Source organism: Nycticebus coucang, chromosome 10 (assembly GCF_027406575.1).
Source record: "Nycticebus coucang isolate mNycCou1 chromosome 10, mNycCou1.pri, whole genome shotgun sequence".
Classification (NCBI taxonomy): domain Eukaryota; kingdom Metazoa; phylum Chordata; class Mammalia; order Primates; family Lorisidae; genus Nycticebus; species Nycticebus coucang.
This window is the reverse complement of record NC_069789.1, coordinates 21,977,455-22,001,955: the sequence shown is the minus strand read 5'-3', so window position 1 is coordinate 22,001,955 and position 24,501 is coordinate 21,977,455. Positions and strand designations below refer to the sequence as shown.

General features: G+C 39.4%; 2 protein-coding genes, 1 non-coding gene and 1 pseudogene across 13 annotated transcripts in view; 2 read left to right on the top strand and 2 right to left on the bottom strand.

Moving 5' to 3' along the window:
* Window positions 1-24,501, bottom strand: part of GPR137B (G protein-coupled receptor 137B) — a 118,823-nt gene that overhangs the window by 20,068 nt on the left and 74,254 nt on the right. Inside the window, exon 9 of one of the 2 annotated variants that reach the window (XR_008382985.1) lies at window positions 13,685-14,146. The exons of the other annotated variant lie outside the window; for it this stretch is intronic. The gene's annotated coding sequence lies outside the window, so the exon portion shown is untranslated. Of the gene's footprint in view, window positions 1-13,684; window positions 14,147-24,501 lie in introns of those variants that run through there. 2 annotated transcript variants of the gene reach the window in all.
* ERO1B (endoplasmic reticulum oxidoreductase 1 beta) overlaps window positions 1-24,501 on the top strand; it is a 68,246-nt gene that overhangs the window by 32,769 nt on the left and 10,976 nt on the right. For 8 of the 9 annotated variants that reach the window (XM_053604791.1, XM_053604795.1, XM_053604799.1 and 5 more), the window contains 5 exons: window positions 61-134; window positions 6,920-7,040; window positions 7,169-7,215; window positions 19,455-19,481; window positions 24,286-24,378. In XM_053604791.1, the coding sequence (XP_053460766.1) occupies window positions 61-134; window positions 6,920-7,040; window positions 7,169-7,215; window positions 19,455-19,481; window positions 24,286-24,378 (362 nt within the window). The remainder of the gene's footprint in view (window positions 1-60; window positions 135-6,919; window positions 7,041-7,168; window positions 7,216-19,454; window positions 19,482-24,285; window positions 24,379-24,501) is intronic. The other variant, XM_053604793.1, reaches the window with a different exon arrangement.
* Window positions 14,155-15,519, top strand: LOC128595805 (transcription factor BTF3 homolog 4-like; annotated as a pseudogene). The gene has a single exon (XR_008382986.1). The product of XR_008382986.1 is annotated as a transcription factor BTF3 homolog 4-like (transcript).
* LOC128597827 (U6 spliceosomal RNA) lies at window positions 22,897-23,003 on the bottom strand. Its single transcript, XR_008383385.1, has one exon. It is a non-coding gene; the product is annotated as a U6 spliceosomal RNA (small nuclear RNA).

Genomic DNA, 24,501 nt, shown 5'->3' with positions numbered 1-24,501 from the left:
GTGTTAAAATTTTCAACTCCAAATTTAATCCTTTTTCTTTTTTATTCCTCCTTCCCATAGTAATCAAAGCAAAGAAGCTTTCATTGACTGGGCAAGATATGATGATTCACAGGATCACTTTTGTGAACTTGATGGTAATAAAATTAAACTATTATAATTAAATTATTTTAGTTTTAACCCATTTATAAGACATTTGAATCAATGGAAATATAATCTGAGTGAATAGTGGATTTTGCTCTATAGATTTTATTCTTCATAATGGCATTTATTGAAAGCCTGCTGTGTTCCAGGACCTGTTAGGTGCCTTAAATACACTGCTTCTAATCTCTGCAGCCACCTTAATAGGTGTGTATTATTTCATATTTGAGAAAACTGAGTCTCAAAAAGACTAAATAACTTGCCCAAGATTTACACAAGACCTTCAATTGAATCTACTCAGTTACAGGTCTGTGAACATACTATAAACATGTTTACATTGGAATTTGCTGTAGGTCTTAACAAGCTCACTTAAAGATGCTTTCCAATACCAGGGAGGACTCCTTTTTTTTTTTTTTTTTTTTTTTTGAGACAGTTTCACTATGTCACCCTTGGTAAAGTGCCAATGGCACCACAGCTCACAGCAACCTGAAACTCTTGGGCTTAAGCGATTCTCTTGCCTCAGCCTCCCAAGTAGCTGGGACTACAGGTGCCCACCACAACGCCCAGCTATTTTTTTGTTGTTGTTGTCGTTGTGTAGCAGGCCTGGACCAGGTTCGAACCCGCCACCCCAGTGTATGTGGCTGGAGCCCTAACCACCGAGCTACAGGCGCTGAACCACCAAGGAGGACTCTTAATTCTATTCCCCAAACTCCTTTCCAAGAGCCCCCTCGGATGGTGCAAAGATTGGACACACTATATCAGAGTAACTATAACTTCTCTTAAGAGAGGATAATTGCAGTGACTCACAATTTTTATCAATAGGATAATAATCCCAAAGATTGTGCTGAGTGGGCTTAAATCATTCATTTGGCCCCTTTTTACTTTTTATCTTGGTATTGTATTTTTGGTGGTGGACAAAGGAATTTGGGTTTCAAGCATGCATAGTTGGAAACAGACTGCAGTGCTGCTGAACACTTCAAGTATCTTCAAGTATCTAGAGCAATCATACTGCCTGTTAAAACAAAACAAAGCTGATAGAATTGATTTTACTCTTGTAATTTTTAGCTCCCTTAATATATATTTTCAATCATTATGCTATCACGTCTGAATCTTTTTTTTTCTTCATTGGTTATTTAGTTGGTTTTGTTGGGTGAAGGGACTGATACTGGCCTAGTCTGCCTGTTCATAGAGGACACTATACACATGTTGTCCCACAGGTACACACATGAATATTTATACATCCATATATACATACGTCTGCATCACTGACAGCAGTGTAGGGTGTATCATTTAGTTTAGTGGCTTGTTGTCTGTCTTCTCCAACTAGACTGTGAGCTACTTCAGGGCAAGGCAGTATCTTTTTGGTTCACTACTATATCCCTGGTGCCTAGAACAGTGCCTGGACATGGTGGGTATTTAATTAATATCTGCTGAATGAAATAGTTGATTCATGAATAGCCTAAATAGTATAACAGAGTTTTACTTTCTTTTTTCCCTTAAAATACTTTCTAAGTCTGTGTATTACTTAAGAACTTTATGAACTATAGATTATTCTCAACTGTTTAAATCACAGCAATTTGGGATAGGGTTAGTGATGGAGGGCTGTGTGTTAAATCCTAAGTTTATAATATAATACTTTTTATCTGTGACCATGAACGAAAATCTTACACACTAAGTTGTCCCATGTCACCATTATGTTTTAATGGATGTATAGGTTAGGAGGCAGGGACGAATGTATAGCGTCCTTGAAAATGTGGTGTGACCTCATGACTCTTAGGACTGTGAAAAGAACATTTGGTTGGGCGGCGCCTGTGGCTCAGTGAGTAGGGCGCCGGCCCCATATGCTGAGGGTGGCGGTTCGGACCCAGCCCCGGCCAAACTGCAACCAAAAAATAGCCGGGCGTTGTGGCAGGCGCCTGTAGTCCCAGCTGCTCGGGAGGCTGAGGCAAGAGAATCGTGTAAGCCCAGGAGTTGGAGGTTGCTGTGAGCCGTGTGACGCCACGGCACTCTACCCGAGGGCAGTACAGTGAGACTCTGTCTCTACAAAAAAAAAAAAAAAACATTTGGTTGAGGAAAATGGTATACTTGAGGAGGAGGAAAATAACTTTAGTTCAAGTTGATGAATTCCTAGAATTAGGAATTTGGATTCAAAGGAAATTCAATCCTTAGGTAATACTTAGCATGGTCAAATAGAAGAGCTTTCGAGCAGCTTTGTACAGGGAGAAGAGAAAAGGAGAAGAAGGTCCAGAGAGAATTATCTGAGTGAATGATGCAGCCTATTACAAAGAAAATTTATAGGTTAGGAACAAATTAAAATCAGTGTCACAGATGGCCGGGATAAGGATAGACACCAGCAATAATGTGTTTGCAGGGAGCTCAGCCTGGATGTGCTTTCTCCACACATGCTGCTCACTCTTGATGTCTGGAATTTCTGTTTGTTTGTTTATTTACTTGAGTCAATGTAGATCAGCGTTTGACAAGCTTTTTCAGTAAATGGGCAAACAGTAAATATTATAGGCTTTGTAGACCATACAGTTTGTCCCAACCTGCTCGACTCTGCCATTATTGTGTGAACACACTAGATAAGCAAATGAACATGGCTCTGTTCCAAGAAAATGTTATTTACAAAAATAGACAGTGGGGCAGATTTGGCCCTTGAGTTATAGCTTACAAATTCCTAGCGTAAGTTAACAAAATCCACTCTTTTCATGATTTGAAAAAGTATTAAAACATTTTTTAAAAAATAACTCTTGATTGGCAGTGCCTATAGGTCAATGGATAGGGCACCAGCCACATACACTGAAGCTGGAGGGTTCAAACTTGGCTCGGGCCAGCTAAAACAACAATGACAACTGCAACAACAACAACAAAAAATAGCTGGGTGTTATTGCAGGCGCCAGTTGTCCCAGCTACCTGGGAGGCTGAGGCAAGAGAATCGCTTAAACTCAACGAGTTTGAGGTTGCTGTGAGCTGTGACCTGTGGTGCCATGGCACTCTATCCAGGGCGACAGCTTGAGATTCTGTCTCAAAACAAACAAACAAAAAAACCTCTTGATTGAATTAAAGGAATGAACATTAGGAACACTGAGAATATGAGTTTTATTTAAGGAAGTAATTATAAAAACCAAGATTAGTGAGTTAAGTGCAGTGGTGCACCTTGCTATCCAGCTACTTAGGAGGCTGAGATGAAAGATCACTTGAGCCTAGGAGTTGGACTCCAGCTTGGGTAACGTAGCAAGACTCTTGCCTATTAAAACAAAACAAAGCTGATATAAGTTTAGCTCCCTTAAAATATATATATTTTCAATCATTATGCTGTCACATCTGAATCTCTTTTTTCCTTCATTGGTTATTTAGTTGGTTTTGTTGGGAAAAGGGGTTGATAACTAGTCTACTCTGCCTGTTCACAGATGACCTGTACACGTTGTCCCACATGTACACACATGAATTTTGATACATCCATACATACATATGTGTGAATCAGAAAATATATATTTGCTTAGTTATGTTAAATATTTATTTAGTTTATAATCAAATCAATTTTGCAAATAAATTTATTCAGAAACAGCTCAAAGATATTTAACAATAGAAATTAAATAATCAATTTTAACATTTTATTGTACTTTTACTAAAAACCATACTTTTAATAACTTCATAGTTAGAATTTTTATTTTTAAAGTAAGTTTTTTTTTGTTCTGTTTTCTTTTGTTTTGAGACAGTTTCACTATGTTGCCCTTGGTAGAGTGTGGTGGCATCACAGCACACAGCAACCTCAAACTCCTGGGCTTAAGCAATTCTCTTGCCTCAGCCTCCCAAGTAGCTGGGACTACAGGTGCCAGCCACAACGCCCAGCTATTTTTTGTTGCAGTTGTCATTTTGGTTTAGCTGGCCCGGGCTAGGTTTGAACTCACCAACTTTGGTGTATGTGGCTGGTACCATAACCACTATACTATGGGTGCCAAGCCTAAAGTAAGGTTTAGAAGTTATTATAGTCCTGAATCAATCTGTGTTCTTAGACAGTTTTTATTTATCCACCTGTAAATTGTTTCCTTTGCCTTGTTTTGTATAGTGGAATATCTTTATAATTTTAGGGCTAGAAATGGAGGTGATATAAAGTTTGCAAAATCATGTTTCCAATGTAAGTTATATATAACCCATTTAATAATGGTAAGTTGTTAATTATCTTTGTATTCTTCCTACATCATAAAAGTACCAGGTAATAGCTTGGTGCCCTAGCACAGTGGTTATGGCGCCAGCCATGTGCACCAAGACTGGTGGGTTCAAGCCTGGCCCAGGCCTGCTAAACAACGACAACTACTACAAAAAAATGGCCGGGTGTTGTGGCAGGTGCCTGGCTACTTGGAAGGCTAAGGCAAGAGAATTGCTTGAGCCCAAGAGTTTGAGGTTGCTGTGAGCTGTGATGCCATGGCACTCTACTGAAGGTGACATACTAAGACTGTCTCAAAAAAAAAAAGTACCAGGGAATCCTCAGAAGGTATGATCAAGGTGCCATTTTCCCTTTATGATTGTGGATAATCCCAATCTATGGTCATTGAATATCCAGTGAATATTGTTCACTGCCAGGAAAATACACTGTTGGGTAATGAAAGGAAGAAGGGCATTTGATGACTATATTGGCACCCTTCTTTTAAGCCAGGTGCCTATGAACTATTTATTTAATCTCATGACAACAAAAGGTAATAAGGGTATAAATAAAGGAATATATCTGTGCCAACATATGTAGTACTTGAGCTTATGTGTATATAAGATCATACAATTTTCTATAGTGATGAAAGTATATGTTTTCCCTTCCTACCCAGAATGTGTGCTTCAACAATTAAGAGCTTTTTTTTTTTGTAGAGACAGAGTCTCACTTTATTACCCTGGGTAGAGTGCTGTGGCGTCACACAGCTCACAGCAACCTCCAACTCCTGGGTTTAGGCAATTCTCTTGCCTCAGCCTTCCGAGTAGCCGGGACTATAGGCCCCCGCCACAAGGCCCAGTTATTTTTGTTGTTGTTGTTGTTGTTGCAGTTTGGCAGGGGCTGGGTTTGAACCCGCCACCCTCGGTATATGGGGCCGGCACCCTACCCACTGAGCCATAGGCGCTGCCCATTTTTCTTTATCATTTGTATTCCTCAGAGATTTCTATCAAAATGCCCAAATAGTAGATATACTCATTCGCGTTTTAATGTGGAAATGGTTATTTAATATAAGGTTTTTCAAGAAGTTATTGAAAGTTGTGCTAACTGTACTGGTTTGACTGTGAAAAAATCACTTCAGTATGTTAACATTGGTAAAAATAAATAATACGTGTTTTTAAAACTAGAGCATTGTGTAGTTTATCAGTAATCAGATTTGAATCACAAAGTAAATCACCATTTACTTCAAAAGTCCAAGTAAAGAGTAGAAGGGAAATCTCTATTTTTAATACAATATATATTAAGGAAATTTTTGCAATCATGTGGTTAGGTAGGTGTATGCTTAAATAAACAATCACGTAAAATATTAACAGGTTAGGATTTTGTTTCGTCTTTTCAAACTTGGGTGATTAAAAATTAAGAAAGGATTGGGCGGCGCCTGTGGCTCAAGGAGTAGGGCGCCCGTCCCATATGCCGGAGGTGGCGGGTTCAAACCCAGCCCCGGCCAAAAAAAGAAAATTAAGAAAGGATGAATGTCTTTAATAAGGTGAGGGATATGACATTACTTAAAAGAGCACTGAATAGTGAATGGAAAGTTGAGGTTTTTTTCTCTCTCAAGTAATTTTTCTTTTGAGACAGAGTCTCACCATGTTACCCTTGGTAGAGTGCCGTGGCATCACAGCTCGCAGCAACCTCAAACTCTTGGGCTTAAGCAATTCTCTTGTTTCAGCCTCCCCACATAGCTGAGACTACAGGCGCCCACCACAACGCCCATCTATTTTTTTGTTGCAGTTGTCGTTGTTTAGCTGGCCCAGGCTGGGTTTAGACCCACCAGCCTTGGTGCATGTGGCCGGCGCTATAACCACTGCGCTACAAGCACCAACTCATAATTTTTCTACGTCCTGGGTCAAGCACATTCACAAATGTGCTAACCAATCTACATCTAAGTTGGAGACTACTTGAAAAACGTATTTCTTAGTCCCAGCTACTCGGGAGGCTGAGGCAAGGGAATTGCCTAAGCCCAGGAGTTGGAGGTTGCTGTGAGCTGTGTGACGCTACGGCACTCTACCAAGGGCGATAAAGTGAGACTCTGCCTCTACAAAAAAAAAAAAAAAAAAGAAAGAAAGAAAGAAAAACGTATTTTTTTTTTTTTTAGACAGAGTCTCAAGCTGTCACCCTGGGTAGAATGCTGTGGTGTCACAGCTCACAGCAACCTCCAGCTCTTGGGCTTACGTGATTCTCTTGCCTCAGCCTTCTGAGTAGCTGGGATTACAGACGCCCACCACAACACCCAGCTATTTTTTGTCTTTTTTTTTTGGCCGAGGCTGGGTTTGAACCCACCACCTCCAGCATATGGGACTGCCACCTCCAGCATATGGGACTGGCGCCCTATCCCTTTGAGCCACAGGCGCCGCCCAACACCCAGCTATTTTTTGATTGTAAATGTCATTGTTTGGCGGGCCTGGGCTGGATTTGAACCCGCTAGCTCCTCCCACCCATGTATGTGGCTCGCGCCTTAGCTATTTGAGCTACAGGCGCGGAACGTAGTATTTCTTTAACCTAGTCCTGTTTAGTTGGTAACACTAAGTGTCAGGTAAATGGTGAAATATGGATGGTTTTTATGAACTGTTTCTCGTTCAGATGAGAGATCTCCAGCTGCTCAATATGTAGACCTACTGCTGAATCCAGAGCGCTACACTGGCTATAAAGGGACCTCTGCTTGGAGAGTGTGGAACAGCATCTATGAGGAAAACTGTTTCAAGTAACTGGAGGGGGTGTGGCAGGAGGAGTAAAGGGAGGGTGGAGCAGAGGGGCACATTTGTGTTGGAAAAAAATCAGATGTAAAAGTCAAACCATTTAACGTTTGGGTATTAATGTTTTCTTTTTCAGGCCTCGATCTGTTTATCGTCCTTTAAATCCTCTGGCACCCAGCCGAGGTAGGTTTTTCATAGATACATTTCATGTTTTTAGATATTATTTATAAAACATCTTTGCAACGAAACTTTAGACTGAAAATTTTTTCAGTTATTTTATATTTTTTCCTAATTTTATCGACAAAGATAAAGATTAGTTGTCAACAAAGTGTAAGATTAGTTCCTAGTCAAATCTCAAGATTTCTATACACATTTTAGATAACTATTTTCATTTATTAAGTGCCTACTATATGCCAGACCCTAAATTAGAAGGGGTTTTTCTTTTTTTTTTTTTTTTGGCTGGAGCTAGGTTTGAACCCACCACCTCTAGCATATGGGACCGGCGCCCTACTCCTTGAGCCACAGGCGCCGCCCTAGAAGGGGTTTTTCCCTAAAGGCTTTTTATTTGCCTTATAAAGTGAACCTGATGCCTCACAGCAGCCTAGGAATATTTGAAAATATGCCATGTTAATCAAAGCCTTGGTAAAATAACTAGCATTTCTAATTCTGCCTGGAGTTTCTCCCAGCAAGGTCAGGGAGAAACTGAGCTGTCAGTGGACTCATCCAGGTGGTCAGTGTGTTGACTTCCAATCACAATGGGGAAATGGGTCTCCCTGGGTCTCTTCATGGGCACCATTTGTTGTATTTCCTGACTTCTGTGGTGTCTGGCATTCCTCCAGTGATCTTTCAATATCTGCAAGTTATAAGGCCACAGAGACTGTGGCAGTCACCTGGGCCTCCTGGAGCAAAGTAGGAAGAACGGAGATAACCAAGCTAGGCAGGCTGGCGCGACACACAAAGACCCCACCCGACTGTGGGAGGCTGCTGGCTGGCTGCTGTGTCTAACTGCACAGTTGCTACTCCAGTGCCCCTGACTACCTAAACTAGAAGCTTTATGTAAAATAAATTAGAATATGTGAGTAAGCCACATATATCAGAGATTTCCTGGGGACCTCTTAGAAATCTACATGCCCAGGGACTATCCATGCTAATTAAGTAAAAATCCTTGGTATTTTTTGAACTCTTTAGTTTAGGTGGTTCTAATATGCAATATTAGGTTTCATTAATCTAATATTAGGTTTTAGAACCAATGGCTTTTATTAGGTTTTATTAATCTAATATTAGGTTTTAGAACCAATGGCTTTTATTAGGTTTTATTAATCTAATATTAGGTTTTAGAACCAATGGCTTATCCCAGTTCTTCTCAAACTTCAGTGTTCATACATCTCACATAGAAAACTTGTTAATGTACAGGTTCTGATTCTGCAGATCTGGGTGCTATGCAGGATGCTGACCTATGTACCACACTTTGAGTAGGAAGAACATAGAGAAGTTTTAGAAACTTAGGCTGCCTTCAGCAGTACTCTAGAAATGTGGCTAATGTGAAACCAAATTTGAAATTTTAATTTATTTTAGTTCATTTACACTTTAAAAACTGAAGCAAGATAAAAATATTATTGCCACTAAACAGAACTTTGTTTTGGTAAGATTCCTTGCATCATGTAACATTATTGTGTCATAGGACATGTATACATTTTACTTTTAATAATGTAGATATTAGAAAAACATTTTTTTTTTTTTTTTTTTTGTGGAGACAGAGTCTCACTTTATGGCCCTTGGTAGAGTGCCGTGGCATCACACAGCTCACAGCAACCTCCAGCTCCTGGGCTTAAGCGATTCTTTTGCCTCAGCCTCCCGAGTAGCTGGGACTACAGGTGCCCGCCACAGCACCCGGCTATTTTTTTGTTGCAGTTTGGCCGGGGCTGGGTTTGAACCCGCCACCCTCGGCATATGGGGCCGGCGCCCTACTCACTGAGCCACAGGTGCCGCCCGATATTAGAAAAATTTTTAATTGCATATGTGCCTGCATTATGTTTCAATGGGACAGTATTGCTGTAGTCATTTGGGCACATCCTCATTCTGTTCTCAGAAACCAAACCCTGGGAGCAACCCTGTAATGGACTTAAGCATTCCAATGTTTTCTTTAGACTGAAATTTATTTTTAAGAAATTGAATTTCCTGGTCTAAATTTGTATCTTTTTAGACATTTTGAGAACCAATAGACTTGGAAATATTGAATACATAGACTGCGTTTGCATGCTGAGTCTATCACAGTGTGGCAAATAATCTTTTTCCCCAAATTCATTTCGAAACTGCCTGGAGACGGGGATTGGGTCATGGAAAAGACATGTGTGGCTTCTTACCCTTTGTCTCTTTTATTACTTTCAATTCATAACTTTCCTGTTTTCAACTTAAATGTTTTTTTGTTTGTTTGTTTGTTTGTTTGTTGAGACAGAGCCAGAAAATAGCCTTAAGCTATTTCCCTGGGTAGAGTGCCATGATGTCACAGCTCACAGCAACCTCCAACTCCTGGGCTCAACTTAAATGTTTTAATTACACAAAATTTTATAAAAATTGAAGCAGTATAGAAGGTATAAATTGAAAAGGGAATGCTCTTCCCCAACCCAATTACTGTTCCACATAGTATACAGTTTGGAAGGTATTCTTCCAGATATTTACCATGGTCAATTACTTTTAAAGCAGAAAATATTACTGTTCACTCAGTAAAACTCTGAAGTCACAGGAACTTCCATGTTATGATAAATTAGAGACCTAAAACTGCTAGAAAGATGAGGAGAGGAAGGAAATCACTCTGTAGAAAAAGATGGAGGGAAGGAAGAGAAAAGGAGAAAACAACATATTAAAGAAAGACAAAAGACTGGGTGAGGGGAAAGAGAATGGGCGCTGGCTGTTACAGGAGTACTCCATAAAGTAATTAAATAGCTCTTGCTGATGCTGTCTGCATCCTGTCGCCATTGAAATTGGTGATTAACAGCTCCTCTTTAGTTGTCTTCTTTTTTTCATTTTTTTTTTTAGAGATAGGGTCTTGCTTTATAGCCTAGACTGGAATACAGTGATCATAGCTCACTGCAGCCTTGAACTCCTGGGTTCAAGCGATTCTCCTGCCTCAGTCTACTCAGTAGCTAAGGCTAATTTTTTATTTACTGTAAAGATGTGGTCTCCCTATGCTGCCCAAGCTGGTCTTGAACTCCTGACCTCAAGCGATCCTCCCGCCTTGGCCTCCCAAATTGCTGGGATTACAGACATGAGCCACTATGCTTGGCCCCATGTCCTCTGAACTGTGTTTCTTCCATACTATTCATAAGTTGCAACAGGTTTGTACATCTATTTTTCTAACAGTTTGGAGCAAAATGACTTTTTTTCCAAAAACAAAATCTTACATTTAGTACCCTACATATAAAGCTGACAGGTGGAGCTATGGAGCCCTAAAGCCCAACCTTCTAGCCTGTTCCTCATCTCTAGGGAGCCCTGGAGCAACTCCAGCACGAGGGCTTCACTGACAGGGGTCCTCAAACTTTTTAAACGGGGCCAGTTCACTGTCCTCAGACCATTGGAGGGCCAAACTATAGTTAAAAAAAAAAACTATGAACAAATTCCTATGCACACTGTACATATCTTACTTTGAAGTAAAAAAAAACACAATGGGAACAAATACAATCACACCACCCCATGTGGCCCATGGGCCGTAGTTTGAGGACCCCTGGTAGGAGGTACTGTTACTAAGTATACCTGTACTGGAGAGCAGTAGTTTAAATGAGCAGCATATTTCAGCATAGAAACAGTTATATTCGGACAGGGTTGTGCACATAAAGATTAAAGGAGAAGCTTTGTATATCTGCTAATTTTCTAAAGTAGTGGGTTTATTATTTTTAGTTGCTTTCTGGCATTATTTATTGCATAAAACATATGTGCAAATTTTATACTCTTTGGCCTATGTTCTTATTTTAAGAGGCCTCATTTCCAGGATGACTACACTGACCAAAGTTCTCATGATATATTTAATAGTTTAACACTTTTAATCTCATGTTGAAATATGTAAGATTGGAATCTGAGCTGTGTAAGATACTTTCTGAAATCTTTTCTATTATTTTCTTTTAGGTGAAGATAATGGTGAGTTGAAATGCTTATGTTTGTGTTTGCTTTAAGTGTAAAGGAAATGTTTACCATGATCAAACTTTCAAAAGAAAGCGCTTATCCTGTTTTTCAGAAAATAACTACCTGAATGGGTGACATAAAACAGATTATTTTTTATAATTTAAAGTTCTTATATGTTTTAAAAAAATACAAAGACTATTTCACCTAAATGTTTAATTTGGAAAACAAGTTCGCATTCCAAGTTCCCCATTTACTGGTTATGATCATCTACTTGAATATGTTCTGGGGCAAAGCTGGAGGAGGTGGAGCAAGATGGCGGCCAAGTAACAGCTTCCCTGCAACTGGGCACAGTGAGTCTGGGGAGATAAGACTTGAGGCATCTCTGGCTCGTGGGATCTGCCTATAATCATCCCTTTGAGGATACAGGGAGTCAGCAAGGGACTTCTGAACCCCAAGAGGAGGACAAAAAAAGTGGAAAACTGGCAAGTGGTTGCATGTGTTCATTCGACCTAATCCCGCTGGCAGCCGTAAGTACAAGCAGCAGTGAGACTGCAAAACGGAAAGGCTTTACCTGTGAACTGTTTTGGTGTTTTTGGACTTGGCACTCAGTTGAACTCCCTTAGGGAGAGCTTGAGCAGGAGTGTGGAGAACTTTGGGCATGGTCTAGGATCCCAGACTGAGCCGCTGAGCCGGACAGAGCTAATAGTGTTCGGCTATGGGCACAGGGAGCCATTGTGAGAGAACTGCCCTGACAAGCTCTGCCCTCAGGGTTGCAGAGCAAGGATCGGGCGGGAGCTAGTAACCTAGTGACTGAGCAGCCTAAAGGTGGAGACTGAGCTGCCTTATAGCCTTAACCCTCAGAGGCAGAGTGAGACCAGTTTTGGCACACTGGAGCCTTAGGCTGTTGCCCTGGGCAGAGTGCCGTGGCATCACAACTCATAGCAACCTCAAACTCCTGGGTTTGGTGTGGCCCAGACCTCCATAACAGCTGCACCGCAATCCCCAACCCGCGAGAAGAAGAAAAGAAATAACCAAAATCAGAGCAGAATTAAATGAAATTGGAAACAAAAGAATTATACAACAGATCAATAAATCCAAAAGTTGGTTTTTTGAAAAGATTAATAAAATAGATAAACCTTTGGCCAACCTAACCAGGAAAAATAGAGTAAAATCTCTAATTTCATCAATCAGAAATGGTAATGATGAAATAACAGACCCCTCAGAAATTCAAAAAATCCTTAATGAATACTACAAGAAACTCTACTCTCAGAAATATGAAAATCCGAACGAAATCGACCAATACCTGGAAGTACACCAGAACAAAGTGGAAATGTTGAACAGGCCTATATCACGTTCTGAAATAGCATCAACTATACAAAATCTCCCTAAAAAGAAAAGCCCAGGACCAGATGGCTTTACGTCAGAATTCTACCAAACATTTAAAGAAGAACTAGTACCTATATTACTAAACCTCTCCCAAAATATAGAAAAAGAAGGAATATTACCCAACACATTCTATGAAGCAAACGTCACCTTGATCCCCAAACCAAGGAAAGACCCAACAAGAAAAGAAAATTATAGACCAATATCACTAATGAATATTGATTCTAAAATACTCAATAAGATCCTAACAAACAGAATCCAACAACACATCAAAAAAATTATACACCACGACCAAGTGGGATTTATCCCAGGGTCTCAAGGCTGGTTCAATATACGTAAATCTATAACTGTAATTCAGCACATAAAGAAACTAAAACATAAGGACCATAAGATTCTTTCAATTGATGCAGAAAAAGCTTTTGATAATATACAGTATCCCTTCATGATCAGAACACTTAAGAAAATTGGTATAGAAGGGACATTTCTTAAACTAATAGAGGCCATCTATAGCACACCCACAGCCAATATCATATTGAATGGAGTTAAATTGAAATCATTTCCACTTAGATCAGGAACCAGGCAAGGCTGCCTATTGTCTCCACTGTTCTTTCACATTGTAATGGAAGTTTTAGCCATTGCAATTAGGGAAGAAAAGGCGATCAAGGGTATCCACATAGGGTCAGAAGAGATCAAACTTTCACTCTTTGCAGATGATATGATCGTATATCTGGAAAATACTAGGGGTTCTACTACAAAACTTTTAGAAGTGATCAAGGAATACAGCAATGTCTCAGGCTACAAAATCAACACCCATAAATCTGTAGCCTTTATATATACCAACAATAACCAAGCCAAAAAAACAGTCAAGGACTCTATTCCTTTCACAGTAGTGCCAAAGAAGATGAAATATTTGGGAGTATACCTAACAAAGGATGTGAAAGATCTCTACAAAGAGAACTATGAAACTCTAAGAAAAGAAATAGCCAAAGATGTTAACAAATGGAAAAACATACCATGCTCATGGCTGGGAAGAATCAACATTGTTAAAATGTCTATACTACCCAAAGCAATATATAATTTTAATGCAATTCCTATTACAGCTCCATTGTCATTTTTTAAAGATCTTGAAAAAATAATACTTCGTTTTATATGGGATCAGAAAAAACTTTGAATAGCCAAAACATTACTCATCAATAAAAACACAGCAGGAGGAATCACGCTACCAGACCTGAGACTGTACTATAAATCAATAGTGATCAAAACAGCATGGTATTGGCACAAAAACAGAGAAGTAGATGTCTGGAACAGAATAGTGAACCAAGAGATGAATCCAGCTACTTACCGTTATTTGATCTCTGACAAGCCAATTAAAAACATTCAATGGGGAAAAGATTCCCTATTTAACAAATGGTGCTAGGTGAACTGGCTGGCAACCTGTAGAAGATTGAAACTGGACCCACACCTTTCACCATTAACTAAGATAGACTCACTGGATAAAAGATTTAAACTTAAGACATGAAACTATAAAAATACGGGTGGCGCCTGTGGCTCAAGGAGTAGGGTGCCGGTCCCATATGCCGGAGGTGGCAGGTTCAAACCTAGCCCCGGCCAAAAACTGAAAAAAAAAAAAAAAAAAGAAACTATAAAAATACTTGAAAGTTCAGGGAAAACTCTTGAAGGAATCAGCCTGGGTGAGTATTTTACGGAGGAGGACTCCCCAGGCAATTGAAGCAGTATCAAAAATACACTACTGGGACCTGATCAAACTAAAAAGCTTCTGCACAGCCAAGAACATAGTAAGTGAAGCAAGCAAACAGCCCTCAGAATGGGAGAAAATATTTGCAGGTTATACCTCTGATAAAGGTCTAATAACCAGAATCCACAGAGAACTCAAACGTATTAGCAAGAAAAGAACACGTGACCCCATCTCAGGGTGGGCAAGGGACTTGAAGAGAAACTTCTCTAAAGAAGACAGACGCGGTCTGAGGCAGCCTTCCTGCTCTTGCCGTGTGCTGGTGTTGGAGGACCCTCCCTGCTTCAGATTTACCAACAGCATGAATCAAGAAAAGTTAGCCAAACTTCAGGCTCAGGTCCGGATGGGGGCAAGGGTACAGCTCGCAGAAAGAAGGTGGTACATAGAATAGCTATAGCTGATGCCAGAAAGCTTCAGAGTTCTCTTAAAAAACTGGCTGTGAACAATATAGCTGGTATTGAAGAGGTGAACATGATTAAAGATGATGGGACAGTTATTCATTTCAACGATCCCAAAGTCCAAGCTTCCCTCTCTGCTAACACCTTTGCAATTACCGGTCATGCAGAAGCTAAACCAATTACAGAAATGCTTCCTGGAATATTAAGTCAGCTTGGTGCTGACAGCTTAACAAGCCTTAGGAAGTTAGCTGAACAGTTCCCATGGCAAGTCTTGGATAGCAAAGCACCAAAACCAGAAGACATTGATGAGGAAGATGATGACGTTCTAGATCTTGTACAAAACTTTGATGAGGCATCAAAGAATGAAGCTAACTAAAATTTTTTCTGATTTTTGGAAGCTGGCATGGACTAGATTTAACAAATCAGCTATGTGGTTCCAAAGTTTTACAGACACGGAGAACATCACCTGTTACTAGTTCAGTAATATAAGTATTTTGTATATTAATAATGCTGTTTGTTCAGTATTTTTCAGTCATTTGATTTTGCATTTTGCACTTCCAGGATCTGTTCTTTTGGTCAAAATATGAAGTATTAGTGGAGTTTGAGGGTGTTTTGGGGTTTTGATTCTTGGGTTTTTTGTTGGAGTACTTTTGGTGTATGTATGTGTATGTATGATTGTCAGTATGTATGTATACAGTGGAGAGCAAATTGGAAAACAGTTCTGTTTATCCTTCTCCCTTCCCCAGTAGAAATAAAACAAATCTTTAAAAAAAAAAAGAAGACAGACGCACGATCTACAAACACATGAAAAACTCATCATCCTTAATCATCAGAGAAATGCAAATCAAAACTACTTTGAGATATCACCTAACCCCAGTAAAAGCCCATATAACAAAATCCCAAAACCAGAGATGTTGGCGTGGATGTGGAGAAAAGGGCACACTTCTACACTACTGGTGGGAATGCACACTAATACATTCCTTTTGGAAGGATGTTTGGAGAATACTTAGAGACCTAAAAATAGACTTGCCATTCAATCCTATAATTCCTTTACTAGGTTTATACCCAGAAGACCAAAAATCAGAATATAACAAAGACATCTGTACCAGAATGTTTATTGCAGCCCAATTCATAATTGCTAAGTCATGGAAGAAGCCCAAGTGCCCATTGACCCACGAATGGACTAGCAAATTGTGGTACATGTATACCATGGAATATTATGCAGCCTTAAAGAAAAATGGAGACTTTACTTCTTTCATGTTTACATGGATGGAGCTGGAACATATTCTTCTTAGCAAAATATCTCAGGAATGGAAGAAAAAGTATCCAGTGTAGTCAGCCGTACTTAATGAAGCTAAATTCTAGCTTTCACATGAAGGCTGTAACCCAAATATAGCACAAGACTATGAAGAAAGGGCCAAGGAAGGGGAAGGGAGGGTGGAGATTAGGGTGGAGAGAGGGTAATGGGTGGGGCCACACCTAAGGTGCAACTTAAAATGGGTACAGGCGAAACTTACTATAGGCAGAATACAAATGTCTACATACAATAACTAAGAAAATGCCATGAAGGGGCGGCGCCTGTGGCTCAAAGGGGTAGAGCGCCGGTCCCGTATGCCGAAGGTGGTGGGTTCAAACCCAGCCCCGGCCAAAAAAAAAAAAAAGAAAATGCCATGAAGGCTACATTGAACAATTTGATGAGAATATTTCAGATTATATATGAAACCATCACATTGTACCCCTTGATTGCACTAATGTACACAGAGATGATTTAACAAAAAAAAAGAATATGTTCTGAGGAAATGGAGTGAAATTAAGATACTATTATCAGATAATTTGTCCTGTGACTTCTTTATTTTCTTACTCACTTTGAAATTTATAATCTCAGTTATCAATATCAGATGAACAATTTATCAAAAATTGGTTACTGAATATCAGTTATAGGTACCTTCAAAGCAGCCAAAGCAATTATGTCAACTGGATGTTTATCTTTATCTTTGTTGAGGAGCACTGTGATAACCATTGTGCAAAGTAGGATGATGTATAAAACATGATGCCAGCTCGGCACCAGCCACATACACCTGAGCTGGCAGGTTCAAATCCAGCTTGGGTCCAACCAAATAAATAGCTGGGTCAGGTGCCTGTAATCCCAGCTACTTGGGAGGTGGAGGCAGGAGAATTGCTTGAGCCCAGGAGTTGGAGGTTGTTGTGAGCTATGATGCCACAGCCTTCTACCCAGGGTGACAGCTTGAGGCTCTGTCTCCAAAAAAAAAAAAAAAAACCATGATGCCATCCGTCTGGGAGCTAACAACATAAATACTCTTCACATAGTACAGACAGTAAGTTTCATTATACAGCTTCTTAGGGGTAAACAAATCATACCATACTGGAGTGATCTGGGAAAGCTTCCTGGAGGAGGTGTGGCATTTGAGATGAATTTTGAATAATGGAGCAGATTTAGGCTAGCAGAATTGGACAGTACATGCTAGTTGGAGGAAATAGCATGAACTTAGGAGTTGAGAAAAGTTAGGCATATTTGGGGAGACAGTAAGGAAAACCTTTTAGTTGTAGGAAAGACTACATGTGGTGGTAGTTTAAATGGGAAAAATGGGTAGATGTCAAATTATTGAGGACCTTGGGAGTTAGACTTCCTGTTGGCAGTTGAGGTTTTTTGAGTAAACAGGTGAAATAATGACAAAGGAGCCTTAGTTAGTATGTTGAATGAGTGAGTCTATAAAATGATATTTGTGGTGTTCGCAAAGGCAGTAAACTAATTCCCTGCCATCTCATTTATCCTACAGATTCCTTACTCAGCTCACCTCTTTGTTAGGTTTTCTATAATTTCCATCACTCTCAGTTAAAAAATAATATGAAGGGCGGCGCCTGTGGCTCAGTCGGTAAGGCGCTGGGCCCCATATACCGAGGGTGGCGGGTTCAGACCCAGCCCCGGCCAAACTGCAACCAAAAAATAGCCAGGCATTGTGGCGGGTGCCTGTAGTCCCAGCTATTCAGGAGGCTGAGGCAAGAGAATCGCTTAAGCCCAGGAGTTGGAGGTTGCTGTGAGCTGTGTGAGGCCACGGCACTCTACCGAGGGCCATAAAGTGAGACTCTGTCTCTACAAAAAAAAAAAAATATATATATATATATATGAAAAGGGCAGCGCCTATGGCTCAAAGGAGTAGGATGCCGGCCCCATATGCCGGAGGTAGTGGGTTCAAGCCCAGTCCCAGCCCAAAACTGCAAAAAATAAATAAATAAATAAGAAAAGGTAACTTAGGTACATTAAACAATCTTGATCCTGATCAACTGCCATCTTTTTTTTTCCTGCAGTTTTTGGCCGGGGCTGGGTTTGAACCCACCACCTCCAGCATATGGGGCCAGCATCCTACTCCTTTGAGCCACAGGTGCCACCCCCATCTTTTCTTTTAAACACTCAGAAGAAGAGTATTTATTGGTCCAGGAGTAGTTACTATTTTTAAATTGACAAATAAAAATTATTTTTATCATGTCCAACATAATACATTATGGGATGGCTAAATTAAGCGAATTAATATATGCATTACCTTACAACCTTATCATGAAAACAGTTAAAAATCTCTCTTAGCAATTTCAAGAAATAATAAATTGTTATTAACTATAGTCACCATGTTGTGTAATAGATTACTTGAACTTATTCCTCCTACCTGAAATTTTGTATCCTTTGACCAACATGTCCCAGCAACAGGAATAGTTCTTAAGGCATTAGTACACTGATAAGCCCTTTCATATTCTATTATTAACTTTTCTGAAGAATTATATTTAAAATTAAGGTATATTTTCAAAGTTAGTAATGTTAGGTAAATGAGGAAATATAACTAGCTTTAATGTCTTTGGAAAGAATGGAATCAGAAATAAAGTTGAACCTCTGTAAGTTGGCCACCCAAGGGACTACAACCAATTGGTCAACATATGTAGGTGGTCAACATAAGAACAAGCCCTTCTGTGCTGACACGTACATGCAGTTCATGTCCAGTCTATGAAAATGAGGTCAACTTGAAGTGGTCAACTATGCATAGTGGTTCTGCTATAATTTATTTTTTGTATTAAACAAGTTTTTATTTAATCAAAAAATTTCCAGCACCTGTAGCACAGTGGTTATGGCACTGGCCACATGCACCAAGGGTGGTGGGTTTGAACCCAGCCCAGGCCAGCTAAAAAAAAAAAAAAAGACAACTGCAACAAGAACAAAGCAAATAGCCGGGCATTGTGGTAGGCGCCTGTAGTCCCAGCTACTTGGGAGGCTGAGGCAAGAGAATCACTTAAGCCCAAGAGTTTGAGGTTGCCGTGAGCTGTAAATACCACAGCACTCTATCGAGGGTGATGTGGTTAGACTCTGTCTCAAAAAAAAAAAAAAAAAAAAACTTTTCCCTCAAATTTTAAAAAAGTTCTGTGGTTATTATTATGAAAAGCAAATTTAAGATAAACTGTTTGCCACCATGCTTTTTGATATTTAAACCTTCAATTAGTAAGATTTACAAAGTATTTCGAATGAAATGTTCTCAAGAATTTTCATAGTCAAAATGTCATTTGTAAGAACAATACCCTTAAAATTACTTAAATTATTTGTGGGCTTTATTTTCTAGAATCATATGCCTATTTCTGCACTTCACTTGAAGTAAACATATCTAGAAGTATTACTTAATCTATCAAAGTAAAAAATATTTTATAAACCTAATTTATTGTACAAATGACCACATAAAATATTTTAACCCAATTTTCTGTGCCTCTTTTTTTAGGAGAATCATTCTATACATGGCTCGAAGGTAAACTTAAGTGTTTTATTATTATTTTTTTTTTTTTTTTGGCCGGGGCTGGGTTTGAACCCACCACCTCCGGCATATGGGACTGGCGCCCTACCCCTTGAGCCACAGGCGCCGCCCAAACTTAAGTGTTTTAAATATGGTTTTTGTTAAAAAATGTATTGAGCCGGAGGTGGCAGGTTCAAACCCAGCCCTGGCGAAAAACTGCAAAAAAAAAAAAAAAGAAAGAAAAAATGTATTGAAACTGTTATGTACATTTTATTGAGCATATAAATTTACATACTGTGTTTTGTAAGCTTTAGAATTTTATTACCCATATAACATGGTTTTGACAGTGTTTGAAAGAAAATAACATTTGTGTTAGGTTGTTACATTTTGGGATAAAATTATGTAAAAATTCTAAGGATATTGGTCAGCCAAAAACTAGTGTTATATAAATACTATCGCCACATTTTCCCAATGGGTTCCCTGGTCTTATTTCCATCCTGTATGTAATGCTCATCCAAACTACTTTTCTAGTAACCAGTATGCAAATCTGTTTTTAAAGTAGAAACGTTCCTTTTGGAAGGAAAGAAGTACATTTTATGGAAAAAACAAGGAAGGAAAGATAAATTTGAATTCAAAAGGTTCTAACCAAGTTTCACCCAAGTTAATATAATCTAAATTTGTCTAATTAAAAGACCAGGCATTCTAGATCCCAATGTCTTAGATAACTTTGCATTCTTGTTATTTCCAGTGTTGAAAATATGTTGGGGGCGATGCCTGTGGCTCAAAGGAGTAGGGCACTGGCCACATATACTGGAGATGGCAGGTTCTTCAAACCTGGCCCTGGCCAAAAACTGCAAAAAAAAAAAAAAAAAAAAATATATATATATATATATATATATATAAAATGTTATTAATGGAAAGCTTAAATGTTCTAGGATTTTAATAAACTTAGGGCAATAACTGAACATATTATGTTTTAAAAAATGTATTTTACCTAATTACTATTAGTTTGTGAAACTAAAAGTTAAAATATATTAATGAAAGATAAGCAAATTGAGTGACAAAGGAAAATTGGTAGCCATAACTTTATAGGAACTCTACAGAGGTAAACTAGTTAATTCTAGCCTGTCTTTGTTAATTGATCATGTAATCTCATGAACATGATTTTTCATTGTTTTTAATTATCTATATGCATATATTGGCCATTATTAAAGTGACCATTATTGATGTGCAAATACTGTTGAGAGTAATACTAAAAAATAGCCTATGTAGGAGAAGACAGTTAGCTCTTCTCTCTCTTACTCTAAAGATAGAAATTGTGGAAAATAGCATTTAGGTTACAAGAGTAATCAGAGCTTTGCACTTCCTGGTGTCCCTTCTCTAATCTTCAGCCATTTTATTGGACATAAGTATTGCTTATGGAGATGTACGTTAGAAAAAAAAGAATGTAAACTTCAAATCTTATCTCTTTTTTTTTTTTTTGAGACAGAGTTTCATTTTGTCACCCTCAGTAGAGTATCATGACATCATACAGCTCACAGCAACCTCAAACTCTTGGGTTCAAGAAATCCTTCTGCCTCAGCCTTCCCAGTAGCTGGGACTACAGGATCCCACCACAATGCCAGCCTATTTTTTTTTTTTTTTTTTGTTAGAGATAGGGGTCTTGCTCTTGCTTAGGCTGGTCTTGAACTCATGAGCTCAAGCGGTCAGCTCCCCTCACACTCCCAGAGTGCTAGGATTACAGGTGTGAACCACGGTGCCCAGCCTCAAATCAGATAATTTTGCTCCTTGATAACAGATTTGATGAAGTTTTACTAGAATAGTTAGTACTTAATATTTTATTAAATTTATTCATAGTGTTTGTATCTCCTACTATAAACATGCAAAATGGGTCATATACTTTTTTTTTTTTTTGGCAGTTTTTGGCCTGGGCTGGGTTTGAACCTGCCACCTCCAGTATGTGGGGCTAGTGCCCTACTCCTTTGAGCCACAGGCGCCGCCCTGGGTCATATACCTTTAAGAGGAAGCTATAAAATAGAATTAAATTTCTATCTTTTGGTTCCCACCCATGACAATTCAGATAGGGAACAAGATCTCAAAACAATTATTTATTCCTATAAGAGACTACTTGTTTCAGAGCCATCTCTATACTAGAATATATTAAAAAAGAGAATAAATTAATTTAAAAGATCTTGAAAAGATGTAAAGTAAGCCACATTAATATTCATACATTAAAAAAAATATTTACTGGCTCGGCATCTGTGGCTCAAGTGGCTAAGGCGCCAGCCACATACACCTGAGCTGGCAGGTTCAAATCCAGCCTGGGCCCACCAAACGACGGCTGCAACGAAAAAAATAGCCAGGCGTTGTGGCGGGCGCCTGTAGTCCCAGCTACTTGGGAGGTGAAGGCAAGAGAATCGTTGAAGCCCAGGAGTTGGAGGTTGCTGTGAGCTGTGATGTGACAGCACTCTACCCAGGGCAACAGCTTGAGGCTCTGTCTCAAAAATATAAATAAAATAAAATAAGTAAAATAATTTAAAAAGTGTCCTGGGAGGCGCCTGTGGCTCAGTGGGTGGGGTGCCAGCCCCATATACAGAGGGTGGCGGGTTCAAACCCAGCCCCAGCCAAACCGCAACAAAAAATAGTTGGGCGTTGTGGTGGGCGCCTGTGGTCCCAGCTACTTGGGAGGCTGAGGCAAGAGAATTGCTCGCCTAAGCCCAGGCGGCACCTGTGGCTCAGTGAGTAGGGCGCCAGCCCCATATACTGAGGGTGGCGGGTTCAAACCCAGCGCTGGCCAAACTGCAACAAAAAAATAGCCGGGCATTGTGGCGGGCGCCTGTAGTCCCAGCTGCTCCGGAGGCTGAGGCAAGAGAATCATGTAAGCCCAAGAGCTGGAGGTTGCTGTGAGCCATGTGATGCCAGCACTCTACCGAGGGCAGTAAAGTGAGACTCTTGTCTCTACCAAAAAAATAAATAAATAAATAGAATTGCCTAAGCCCAAGAGCTGGAGGTTAATGTGAGCTGTGACTGTAATGCCATGGCATCTACCAAGGGTGACAAAGTGAGACTTTGTTTCAAAAAAAAATAAATTTCCTCAACATCTAAATGAGACAGTATCTTACTTTCCACTGTTAAAGCCTATCCCCCAACCCTGTGGAGAGCATAAAAAAACCCCAAAACTGTTGATGGTGAAAAAGGAAAAAACCAATTGTTCTGTATCCAGTGACTTCTTAAAACTTACTTTTCTGCATTTTATTTTAAAATTTCCTGTAAAGGATATTACACTTCTAAACAACATATTTATGGTGAGCTCAGCACCTGTGATGCCATGGCGACATGGTGAGACTTTGTCTCAAAAAATAATTATTAGTGTTGTGGTGAAGTAAACCTTAAATTTTTTTTCAGTTTTCTACTTTTCACATTTATTTAAAAAAATATGGAACGCTTCACGAATTTGCGTGTCATCTTTGTGCAGGGACCATGCTAATCTTCTCTGTATTGTTCCAACTTTAGTGTATGTGCTACTGAAGCGAGCACTGAAGATAAAATGTACCATCTTGATTATTTGTAGTGGTATTCAGTACATTCACAGTCTGTATTAGTATTATAAAAGAACATCTTTTAAAACAGAGGCAGGGGCTCAGCGCCTGTAGTTCAGCAGCTAAGGTGCCAGCCACATACACCAGAGCTAGCAGGTTTGAATCCAGCCCAGGCCTGCCAAACAATGACAACTACAACCAAAAAATAGCCGGGCATTGTGACGGGCACCTGTAGTCCCAGCTACTCAGAAGGCTGAGGCAAGAGAGTCGCAAAAAAAAAAAAAAAAAAAAAAAAACAGAGGCAGGGCTAGGGTAGGATAGTGGGATTATCTTGACCTCTGTCACAAGTTTTGAGTAAAAGCCAAGTTAAGAAGACTGTAGGCTCAGTGCCCGTAGCTCTATGGAGAGGGTGCCAGCCACATACACCGGGGCTGGCGGGTTCAAACCCAGCCCAGGCCTGCTAAACAACAATGGCAACTACAACAAAAAATAGCTGGGCGTTGTGGTGGGCACCTATAGTCCCAGCTACTCAGAAGGCTGAGGCAAGAGAGTCGCTTAAGCCCAAGAGTTTGAGGTCGCTGTGAGCTATGATTGCACAGCGCTCTACCAAGGTCAACATAGTGAGACTCTGGAAAAAAAAAAAAAAGGCTCTGTAAAATAATTTTGTATCACATTCCTGAACTCCATCTCATGATGCTAATCAAATAATAAATAAGTCCACATGCATTTTTTATTAGTTGAAATTCCTGGATATATGTTTACGAAGTTTCAGCTCCCTGCCAAGTGGAATGTAAGAATTCCAGGGGAGAAAGTTAGTAAGACACTTTTTCTCCACTGTCATATAGGTTCAATGAAGGAACATACAGAGAAGGGAAAAGGAGAAACAGCTATTAATCTAAGCAGTGCCTTTATAATTAATTACATTTGCCTCAGTGAGTTCTTAGCTTAAATCACAAAAATAGATACCTGTGCTGTTGCCTTCTGGGTAATGTGGGAACTTGCCAATTTCATCCAGTGTTTGGACCTTCACTAGCCCAAACATCTCTCTTATTTCGTATTAATTTCTCATCATATTTGGTTAACTCCATTCTAAAGCCAGAATCTTATTTTGTCTCCTAATGAAAGAATCTTGATCTAATTGTTGTAATATTATTCCTTCATTTATTTCTAATGTCATTGAATCTTAACTTTAAAAATAAACCTATGTACCGAATCTCCTTGACTCAATATTTCTGTTATCTAAATGGGTGTGATTTCTTTTTCAATATTTTTCTGAATAGGTTTGTGTCTGGAGAAGAGAGTCTTCTATAAGCTTATATCAGGACTTCATGCTAGTATCAATTTACATCTATGTGCAAATTATCTTTTGGAAGGTAATCAGATATTTACATGGACATTTTGCCTTTTACTATTCCAAAGATTATTGGGGGGGAATACATATTCTCTAAAGCAAAAAAAAATACCCCATTTACTAAAAGAACATAATGTATTATTTC